General features: G+C 56.7%; 1 protein-coding gene across 1 annotated transcript; it reads right to left on the bottom strand.

Moving 5' to 3' along the window:
• Positions 1-6: 6 nt before the first annotated feature.
• Positions 7-9,561, bottom strand: LOC106827964 (anoctamin-7-like). Its single transcript, XM_070511425.1, is given in 11 exon segments — positions 7-178; positions 990-1,037; positions 1,039-1,078; positions 1,832-2,239; positions 3,039-3,106; positions 4,735-4,833; positions 4,942-5,040; positions 7,350-7,597; positions 7,600-7,690; positions 7,787-7,897; positions 7,971-9,561. Coding segments are annotated over 11 exon segments (1,569 nt in total). The 5' UTR covers positions 8,157-9,561; the 3' UTR covers position 7.
• Positions 9,562-11,367: the final 1,806 nt, after the last annotated feature.

Here is an 11,367-nt window from a genome sequence, read left to right as displayed (position 1 = left end):
GGCGTGGTCAGGGGTCGGACCAGGCTCGGCCGGCCACGCGGACCCAGAGCAGCGCCTCGCTGTTGACAGCCAGCGCCTGCTTGGCCAGGCAGCGCTCCCGCTTTATCTTGGTGGCCAGTCCGGCTGGCACGTCGGGCACGAGCCAGCTGATGAGGCGCAAGAAGAAGAACACCACGTGCTGGGGAGAAGGGGGGCCAAAGAGAATAATTGCCTTAGCAATCTTAATTTATGGAGCGCTCACTAAATGCAAGGCACTATTTGAGGGTTTTCCGGGTATTCATTCATCTAATCCTCACAACAAATCTATGAAGTGAGTACAATTACTACTCCTGTTTTACAGGTGAAGAAACCGCAGCATAAAGAGGTTGTCATTTGGGGCTGGCCCGGTGGCGCAGCAGTTGAGTTCGTACATTCCGCCTCTCAGCGGCCCGGGGTTCACCGGTTCGGTTCCCGGCTGCGGACATGGCACCGCTTGGCAAGCCATGCTGTGGTAGGCGTCCCACATATAAAGTAGAGGAAGATAGGCACGGATGTTAGCTCAGGGCCAGGCTTCCTCAGCAAAAAAGAGGAGGACTGGCAGTAGTTAGCTCAGGGCAAATCTTCCTCAAAAAAAAAAAAAAGAATAAATAAAAGTCTTTAAAAAAAAAAAAGAGAGATTGTCATTTGCCCAAAGACACAGAGGTATAATTCGAACCCCTTAACACTAGGGATCCTGTTCGAAGTAGGGCTAGAGAAAGACGATCCTGAGCAAAGCTGGAGGGAGTATGCTTCCTTTCCTTGCCAAGAGATAACAACATTAGTAGAGCAGCGATGTTAACTCAATGAGCACCTACGATGTGCTAGGCATTGCGCAAGTGCTTGATACTGAGTCTCCATAACGACCCTATGAAGTAAATCCTATTCTATAACATATCCCGGGTTACAGCAGGTCGGCGGCAGAACCCGAACTTGAACTCAGGTCCGTCCGACGCACAGATGGCTGAGCCTACCTCGAAGGCGATGATGAAGCCCAGACGCACAGCCAGCAACTTCCAGTAGAAGAGGTGAGGTACCCTGCGCGCCGCGAAAGGCCTTGTACCTGGGTTGCAGAGGGCGCGGGGTGTCGCGAGGCTCTGGACTCGGCGCCGGGCACTCCCGCCCCTCCCGGCCCTCGACCCTGGCCCTGCCCCTTCAGCGCTTTCGTCCAGCCCGCTCTGCCCACCAGTCCGCCCCCCAAACTCGGCTTCCGGCGCTCCCAGCTAGACCCCGCCCACCCCTCCCACAGGCTCACCGCCCCGCCTCCAGATTCAGCGCCCCACCCCTCCCAGACAGGCCCCACCCCAACCGAGCTCAGCGCCCCTCCCCTCCCAGACGGTCCCGCCCCCTCCGCGCTCCGCTCCCCGCCTGCTGGGTCTCCTGCCTGGTGGGTCTCCCAGCCTCAGGGCGTGCGGCAGCCCTGAGCAAGATAGGCAGGAGGCGGGGGCGCCGGCGTGAGGTTGACACAGCCGCGCAGGTGGCTGTGGTGTTAGTCCCGGTAGAGGAGACGCGGCAGGAAGTGCGAGGTGAAGGCGATGAGGAAAGCCTGCCGGGCGGGAGGGCCTTCAGGACCCAATCTCCTAACTCACCCCGACCTGGGCCCAAATCCACTCTGCAGGCAGGATGAGTCTGCTCCTGGGATCCTGGCCCTCCGCCCCTATTTCCCAGTCTCTGACTCTGAATTCCAGCCTCAGCCTGCATTTCCCCATTCCAGAGCCCCCTTCCCAGTCTCTGATCTCCATTTCCCCCTCTGACCTTGTATGACCCTTCTTTGCGCCACGCCCACATTCACGATGATGGAAAGGTGGGCTATGGCCTCAAGCAGGAGTAGCCAGATCCCAATGCCCGTGCCTGCTCAGCCTCCGGCCGCCGGTACTCACACACGAGCTTGTGGGCGTCCAGTTGGATTTCCAGCCACTTGTTGAGCAGAGCAAACAGGGGCACCAATGGGAAGGCCGCCACAAAGATGGTAATAAACCTAAACTGCAGCACCGGGAGGTAGGGAGTGTCAGGCCAGAGTCGCCTCCCCTGCTGAGCCAAGCCCCCAGGGACCCTGCTAGGCCTGGTACTGCTGGGCCACTGCTCACCCATCTCCAGGTACTCATCAAACAGACCCTCACACTCAAGGTGCCCATAGTCCTCCCCGCAGCGCCCCAGCTCCTGCGCCATCTGGCTGTCCCGCAGCCCTGCCAGTTGCCTCTGCTGCCACCAGGCCTTCAGCTTCCTGGGCCAGGAGCCAGGAAACCAAACAATGCCATTTCTATCCTCCCACATCCCTTAAAGGCAGGCACCATGATCACTCCCACTTTACAGATGAGGAAACAGAAACTCGAAGACCTTGCCCAAGCCTCCCCAGATTGTAAGCGGTGGAGCCGAGGTTCCAATGCAGTCTTTTGGACTCTAGAGTCCAGTGCCTTTTTTTTTTTTTTTTGAGGAAGATTAGCCCTGAGCTAACATCGGCTGCCAATCCTCCTCTTTTTGCTGAGGAAGGCTGGCCCTAAGCTAACATCCGTGCCCATCTTCCTCTACTTTATATGTGGGACGCCTACCACAGCATGGCTTTTGCCAAGTGGGGCCATGTCCGCACCCGGGATCCGAACCTGTGAACCCGGGCCGCTGAGAATCAGAACGTGCGAACTTAACCACTGCGCCACCGGGCCGGCCTCTAGCACACTGGTTGATTTGAGTCCAGTGCTCCTAACTCTGTGCTCCCTATGTGGTCATTCTTGGTCTCTGGAACCCCCTCCTCTCCCCAAAATACTGGAAAGCTCTCCTCTTTCTTGTTCAGCATCTCATTTAATCCTCTCAACTCCTTGGGAGTGATATTATCGTCTCCATCTTACACGTGAGGAAATGAAGGCTTAGAAAGAAGTAAAGCCACCGAGCTTACAAGGGGCAGCGCTGGGCCTTGTGCCCCTGTTTCCTGACTCCCAGTCAAGAGGGTTTCTGCTTCGCCCTCATAAAAGCCCTCCCCACAGCCTGACGAGGCCCACCCTGTGCCCCACCCCAGCTCCTGCGCTCACAGCACGATGAACTCCACGTTGCTGACCAGCTGTTTGCCCACCATGATGAAGAAGAGCTGCTGAGCGAGCTTGAGGAGGCAGCCACAGGGGCCGCGCTGTGATTGGCTGGCCCCATCTCCTGCCAGAGCATGGAGCTGGCCCCCTGCTCCTTGGAGCCCAGAGGGGCAGATCTTGTCCCCACCAGACCTGAGGGTATGATGACCCCCCACCTCCCAGGAACCGACCACCAGGGGTACTCACATCCTCGTTCTGCATGCCGAGTGGTGTGCCATACTGACCAGGTATCCCACAGATCTGTGGGCCCACTGCATGTCTTGGCAATGTGCCCACCCTCTCTGGAGCCAGGCCCGGCTAAACTCCATGCTGAGGCTGACCCCCCTTCCCGCTCTGCTCCTGAGCCTCTGGCATCCCATGCACTGAGAGTGAACTCTGGTGACAGGGCTACTAGGAGGCCTTGGCCCCCCCATCCTGACTCCCCCATCCCCCACCACTAGCCCCAGAGGGCTATGTTGCCAAGGGCCTGTGGGGCCACGGCCCATATCTGCTGCTCACCCGTTGAGAAGCCAATGGGGTATTTCTGGCCCAGGAAGAGGGGGTCATGCTGCTAGCGGGCAGGTTCCTTTGGTGAATCTCTCTCCCATTCCTGCCAAATGACAACGGCAGTTACACAGTAACACCACCTCCTGGGAGTCTAGCCCTTTAGGACTCCTAACGAGTCCTCGTTAAAAACTGGAAGCTCTTGGAGGGAAGGACTAGCTCTGGTTCATTTCTGTGTCCCCAGTGTCCAGTGCAGGGCACTCAGCAGGAAGGCCACCACAAAAGATGGGGATGAACCCCAACTGCAGCTTTGGGAGGTGAGGGTGTCAGGACTCGGGCACCCAGTGAGGGCTGAGTGAATGAATGAATGCAGGTGTTAGAGTTTCACATCCACCCAATGATGTGTTGGTATGTTACAGTTGAGAAAATTGAAGCCCAGGGAAATTAAGGACCAGCTTTGGTCAACAGCAAGACCTTGGTAGAGACAAATCTGGAGGCTCAAGGATTCTGCCGCCCTGCTGGGCCCCTTCATTGGGAGGCATCATTCTCGGGGGATGGGGGAGTCCTCACCTGCCTTTGAAGAATGCCACATAGAAGGGAGAAGAGTAGAAATTGACAAACTGGAAGATAAAGACTTTGAAAGTAAAGGCATCTTCATGGAGGGTCTGGGCTCTGTGCATCTCTAGGCAAAGGGCAGAGCTGGTCAGTGTTCTGCTGGGTGCAAGGGAACAGGCACAGCCCATCGAGTCAGCCCTTATGCTTCTGTCCCCAGCACACCTTCCCCTAATGCCAGCCATGCTCCCTCATTTGAGCAGGCTGAGGACACCAAGGTGTGAGCTGCAGGCTTTGAGGTGAAGGGAGCCCTGCCCCAGGGCTCCCAATTCTCAACGGATGCCAGAACACTCCTGCAACCCCCTGTCCTCACTCCCCCCAGCTAGTAAGCTGCTCAACCAGCGAGGTACAGACCTGGCCCAAGAGGAGGATAAGCACCAGGTTGAGCACAGTGCTGTGAGGTTGGCAATGTTGCAAGCCTAGGCAGAGTGATGGCCATCACCTGGAGCCCAGCCATGTGGGGGAATGGAAGGAACCTGAGGATGGAACATTGGGCCTGGAGCCTGGAACAGTGCTCCCACCCTCTGTTGTCCCCAGGGGCACTCACTTGGGTCATGAGCACGGGGTTTCCCATGTGGAACATTGCAATGCTGATGATGCTGCAGTAAATGATGACAGACACCAGGAAAATCATCACCACACAGAGCTGGGGGCCAGCAGGGAGGGTTGTCAGAGCTGGATAGCAGGCCACCATGGTCCCAGCCCCCCATAGAGGGGATGGTCCTTCTACAGCAAGGGCCCAAAGCCCAGTCACCATGATGAGCATGGCTGCAGGGCCGGTGAGTAGGCGTGGAGGGCAGGTGCGGGGTGGGAAGTAGGGCTCCTTCACACCTGTCACTGGGTTCTGGGCCATCTGCAGGGATAGGGCAGCAAACTCTGGATGTGGGCACTCCTGTCAGAGGGGGCAACAGAAATGTGCATCCTGGGGCCAAGAGGCTGGGTGTCATGACCCTGGGGTGGCGGAAGCCCCCCGCCTTTTCCTGCTTGCACAGGGAGCTCTGGAAGTGCAGGAATGAGGTCTGATTCATTTTTGTTTCTGCAGGGCCTTTTTCCCCCGGGCCTGCTAAGAGCCTGTGGATGGATAGATGGGTGGAGAAACAGGTGGGTAGACAGGGAAGTAAACAACGATGATGCCGTGTGGGAGAGGGTGGGATAGACTGATGGATGGGTAGGCGGTAGGTGGACAGATGGGTGGGTACACTGGACAAACAACTGGCAAATCTCTATAAGTGGGTGCACACGTGGATGGCTAGATGGGCAGATGTGCAGATGGATGGACAGATGGCTAGGTGGGGAAGCAGACAAGAGTATGGTTGGATGGATGGACATGAGGATGGATGGCTGGATGGCTGGATGGCTGGATGAGTAGACAATATATTAGTTTATTCAATAGCTATTAACTGACTGCATACGACTCTGCAGTGGGTACTGGCTATGCCATGGTGAGCACACTGGACAGGGCCCGACCCCAAATGGAGTTTACAGCCTAGTTAGGGAGACGGACATTAAACAAATGAACACAAATATGAAATTGTGAATAAGTCCTCTGAAGGAAAACTGTTTTTCAGGGATGATCACTCTGAGAAAATGACATTTAGCTGAGACCTAAAGGAAAGCAGGTGCTAAGTAAGGAGAGTGTGTAGGGGAAGCATTTGGACGGGCGGGGGACAGTGTGTGCAAAGGCGGGGCCACGCTTTGGGTCACACGAGGTGTATACTGCACTACTCTAGGAGGCACCATTCACAGTGACTTCGTGACCTCGATGTTCCCTTTCTGCTTTTCAGTCCTCCGAAATCTGTTTAACCAATCAATATCTTATATTAAATTCTCTCTCTTGAAATATCTAGTCTGGTTTCTATTTTCCTGTCGGCTCTAACTGTTGGATGGATTAAATGATGGATGGCTGAACAGACGGATAGGTAGAGAGATAGATTAGTGATTCATAGATTCATTCAACAAACATTTATTGAGCACTCTCTATATGGTAGGGACTGTCTCAGGGCCTGGGGATACAGTAACATCACAAACAAGGTTTCTGCTCTCATGAGCTCACATTCTAGTGGCAGAGGACAGACAACAAACAAACAAACAAGAAAGTATAGTGATAGATGCTGTGATGAAATTAAAACATCCCTGTGAGAGGGAGCCCCTCTGGATTGGGGGGGTCAAGGAAGGCCTCTCTAAGAAGGTGACATATAAGTTGGGATCTGAATGACAGGACATAGGCCGTATACAGTCTGGAGGAGGGGCCAGCCTGCTGGCGCAGCAGTTAAGTTTGCACATTCCACTTTGGTGGCGCGGGGTTCACTGGTTCGGATCCTGGGTGTGGACATGGCACAGCTTGGCAAGCCATGCTGTGGTAGGCATCCCACATATAAAGCAGAGGAAGATGGTCACAGATGTTAGTTCAGGGCCAGTCTTCCTCAGCAAAAGAGGAGGATTGGCAGCCGATGTTAGCTCAGGGCTAATCTTCCTCAAAAAAGAAAAAAAAATGTCTGGAGGAAGAGGATTCTAGCAGAGAAGAGCCAGTGCCATGGCCCTGGGGTAGAAATGACCTTGTTCTATTCGAGAAATAGAAAGGAGCCAGTGGAGCGAGTGGAGCAGAACTAGGCAGAAGCCACATCACACAACGCCCTGTAGGCTGCCATCCCATTTGAGGACCCACTGGAAGGCTCTGAGTAGGATAATGCAGGATGTGATTTGTGTTTTCAAAAGAATGCCCTGGCAGCTGAGAACGGATTAAGTGGGGCAAACAGAGGAGCAAGGAGACCTGTTGGGAGGCCACTGCAGTGGTCCAGGTGAGAGAATGCTGGCTTGGGCTGGAGGGTGACAGTGGAGACGGAACCAAACAGATACAGAATCAATGATTGGACGTTTGGATGGATAGGCAGCTGGCTGGCTGGGTTGGTGAGTGGAATGCTTCTCCCCTTCTTCCCCATTCCAGGCAGGGCTTCTCTTTGAGACTCCAAAGGTCCCAATGTCTAACCTCACCAAAGCTTCTATCATCGGAAATATTCCATGTGGCACAGGTGTCACAGAGTGGCCACATGAGGAAGGCACCTCCACTGGCACAGATCTCTTCCCTATGAACAAAGGATGCCCATCCTGGGAGAGTCTATCCCCACCCAGCCCATCTGCCAACCCCCCCAACACAGCCACTCATGCTGGTGTGTTGGTGCCTATGGTGGCCAGACCACAGATAAAGACCAGGGTGCCCACAAGGGTGGCAGGCAGCAGCCAGACTGCGCAGAAGCCTGAAGGGGTGACAGAAAGCTCATGAGCCCCCATCTGTGTACTCAACACCGGCTCCCAGCCCCCACTCCCAGTGCCAGGCTCCCCTAGCCAGGCAAGGTAGATGGCCATCTCCTCCCCAAAGTACTCTTGTATGTGGTCCAGAGGCTGGTATTGTGCCAGTATCCCCAGTGGGCCCAGTATAAGTACAGTAATTGGCAAGGGTTGAGGTCTGCACCAGGCACCTGGTACCCCGGCAGTTCAAAGGGGCCCTAGGGAAATGAAAGGAGAGAGGGCTGCAGGGAAGTCCCAGAATTCTCTCCTGCTGCCCCAGCAGTGGGAGCGAGCTGAGCTTGGGACATCTCTACCTCATGCAGTGGGAAGGCTGCAGCATAGACTCCCTCGGCCAGCAGATGGGCAATGCCCATCTCTTCTCGTTCCTGCTTCCCATAGACTGTGCGAGCCAGGATCTCTGCCACCTGCCAGGGAGAATGCTGGAGTCAGCTCTGCCCCTTTAAGTCCCAGCTGGACCCTCCCCGGCAGTTGTCTCACCACACGATGCCTCTGCCCGTTGGAGAAGTAGGAGTCGTGGGAATCGGTGCCCAGGAACCTGTGAGCAGGGCGGGTCAGAAGCCGAGCCCTCTGCCCAATACGAGACCTAGGACAATGGGAGTGCAGAGGCTCTAGACTGGGGACAGAGGGATGAGACAGGTCAGCTGCTAAAACCAGAGAGCCCATCTACCCACCAAGCTCAGCCTGGGCTAGGTGTGTTCCAGCCAGGTGAGCATCTGAACGGAGTTGAACGGGAGGGAATCGGGGACCAGGAACGTCTAGGACATGGTCTGGACCCCAGAATGCGGAAAGGACAGGTCAGACACCTAAAGTGGGTTAGGCAGGTATTGCCTCCCTGGCAAACCCAGGAGGAACAAACGAGCCTTGATTGGACTAAGCCTGCTGCTGGCGCCCCGCCCCTCTGCAGAAGGCCCCGCCCCGCCGCACGTGTCCCGCTGGGAGCCCGGGAAGGCGCATGTGTAGAAGTCCAGCGGCTTGTTGGGCTGGTGTTGCTGTAAAGGGTTGCGCAGGCGCAGGCGAGCGGTAGGAGTCCGGGTTGGGTCGGACACGCGGCACGAGAGCAGGTGAGACGCCCGGAGTGTCCTGTACCTGGGGAACTCCGCTCCAGGCTGACCCCGCTCCGGCCCCCACTCCCACCTGCAGCGGCGCGCGCAGGCTCAGTTGCTCCGCGTAGAACACTGGCAGCTCCCAGGGCGCGCTCAGCTTGGCGCAGTGCACGGCGCGGGCGCGGCTGCGCTCCTGGGGAGCCGGGGTCTCCAGGTGGGCCAGAGCCCGGAGCCCCTTCCCTTGTGATCCCTGCCGGGGTGACAGATCCCGTTCAGGGCGCGGGTCCTTGCCACTTCAAAAGCGCTTTGACTCGGGTTCCCTCGTCTGAAAATCAAAGGAGGAAGGAACTAGCACCCCCATTCTACAATACGTGGACGAAAACTGAGTAGGCCGACGTCATACAGTAGTGGCTGCTGTTTGCCATTTATTGGCCACCTCCAATGTGCCAGACCCTGGGCTGAGCGCTTTACACTCTTGGCCCATTTAATCGTCACAGCCCCTCTATGGGGCTGGTGCTACGGTAAAGCCCACTATACAGATGGGGTGCTGAGGTCGCTTGCGCAGGTCACAGCTCGTTAGGGGAGCCCGTGCCACCTGCCCCCGCCGCGCTTCTCTCTCGAGGAGCAACCCGGCCCCGCGCGGGTCCCGGTGGAACTTATCGCGCCAGCGCCGTCTTAGGAGTCGCTGCCTCTTGGGTTGCCACAGGGGTCGCAGCTTCTCCTCCCACGCGAGCACGAAGTCAGTCCCATGGCGGGGGCGACAGGGCAGTTAGGAACGGTCTGCACCACTTCCATTTTGAGTGGAGAGCGGGGGGCTGGGTTTCTTAGTTCCACAGGAGACCAAATTAAAGGAAATCGTTTGCACTGCGACAGAGATTGGGGGTAGCTCGAAGGAGGAACGAGAGATGCCGCGGGATTCCTCGCGGAGAGAAGAGGGCATTTAAGGGAGGGGCCGTGGGTTGTTACTCTGGCCGCCCGGACGAGGTGCGGGCAAGAGTCTTGTCTGGCTCAAGTCTCACCGACTTCGGTTTTACCGTCGTGGAAAAAGTCGCCCCTGGAGACTGGGGCATAAACGCTGCCGCAGGACGCGCAGGCACGGTCGTCGTCCGGGTCCTTGTCCTCGGCGCCATCGCCGTCCTGGGAGCAACAGGACGAGAGCAAGGGGGAGAGGACCCTGGCGCAGTTGCAGGCGCCGGGAGCTTCTCCACCGGCCCTACTGGGCTGCCCGTCGCTCGGCCCACCAGCCCGCCCACCCTCGGCTGAAATAGAGCGCAAGCCTGGAGGCGCTGTGGGCGCGATGTGCGACCGTTCTCCCGCCGGTTCACCCGCCCTCAGCCCAAGAACCACCGCCACTACCGTAATAACAACGACAAAGGTAATGGCCAACGTTTATTGGGTCCCTGGTGCCTGGCACGGTGCTAAACATTTACACGCATTTACTTCTTACAACTCAAATAAGTGGGTGTTAATTGTTATCTCCATTTTACAGATGAACACAGGAATTAAAGTAAACGGTCCAAGGTCACAGTGCTCCTTCATCTTCCTTCTGGACCACCCCCCAAGCCTCAGTCCCTCCCCTTTGCTCTCAAGATCCACCCCTTCTATCTAGAATAGAGTTGAACACCGACTCCCCCCCCCACCACCACTGTCCCAGCCTCTGGGTCTGAGTTCACAGCCAGGTAAGGGCCTCCACCACACCCTCCTAGCTTGGCCCTCTGGGGATTTGACTCCACATGATTACAACCTGTCTTGGGCCCTTAGCCCCCTGCCTCTCATCTGGGCACCCTCCCCCGGAAGTCTGTGCCTGGCACGTGGGGCTCACTGCTGGCACCAGGCTGCCCAGGGAGTAAGGGGATCCAGGACATGCCCAGGAAGCCCTGCCCCCACCCTAGACTGAAGCAAGGATCTGGAGACCCGCCCCACGGCCTTTGCAGACCAGGCTCCTGCATCATCTTCCTCATCCTGGGGCCAGGCACCTCCCTCAGCTCCTCCCTGTTGCCCTCTAGGCCAGGCTCTGCTGGCAGCAAGCAGGAGCTTCCTTTAGCAGCTCCCCCCGCCTGGGAAGGGTGGGGGAGGAGAAAAACAGAAGGAGAGGGAGTAGCCGGGCGCCAGCACCGTATTCCCCCTCCTGCAGGCAGTGCCAGGCTTCTGGTTGGGAAAGCAGGGAGGACCAGGTGGGGCCTATGAGGGGCTGGACCCAGAAGACAGCACTAGGGGATGAGGCAGAAGGACGGTCCACGGGAGGAGGGGTGCAGAGGGCTAAGGGCATCAGGGCTGCTTCATGGCTCTGCACCCTTGGGCAAGTGCCTGACCCCCTCTGGGCCTTAGCCTCCCTGTCTTAGTCCATGGCGGCTGCTATAACAAAATGCCATATACTAGGTAGCTTATTGACAACAGAAATTTGTTTCTCACCGTTCTGCAGGCTGGGAAGCATGGTTGCATTCTGATGAGCGCCCTCTTCCTGGTCTATCGCCAGAGCTTTCTATGTCCTTGCAGGGTGGAAGGGGCTAGGGAGCTCTGTGGGGGAGTCTCTCTCTTTTTGTTTTTTTGCTGAGGAAGATTCGCCCTGAACTAACATCTGTGCCAGTCTCCCTCTATTTTGTATGTTTTGTATGTATATTTTGTATGTTTTGTATGTTTTGTATGCTGCTGATGAGCAGTGTGGCCGCTGATGAGTGGTGTAGGTCTGCGCCCGGGAACCCAACCCAGGACTCAGAGCAGATTGACTGAACTTAACTACTAGGCCATGGGGTGGCCTCAGCTCTGTGGGGTCTCTTTTTTAAGAGCACTAATCTCATTCGTGAGGGCTCCACCCTCATGACCTGAGTACC

The sequence above is a fragment of the Equus asinus genome, chromosome 5, assembly GCF_041296235.1.
Source record: "Equus asinus isolate D_3611 breed Donkey chromosome 5, EquAss-T2T_v2, whole genome shotgun sequence".
NCBI lineage: Eukaryota > Metazoa > Chordata > Mammalia > Perissodactyla > Equidae > Equus > Equus asinus.
The sequence above is the reverse complement of the archived record's forward strand: the minus strand, read 5'-3'. Positions and strand labels throughout refer to the sequence as shown.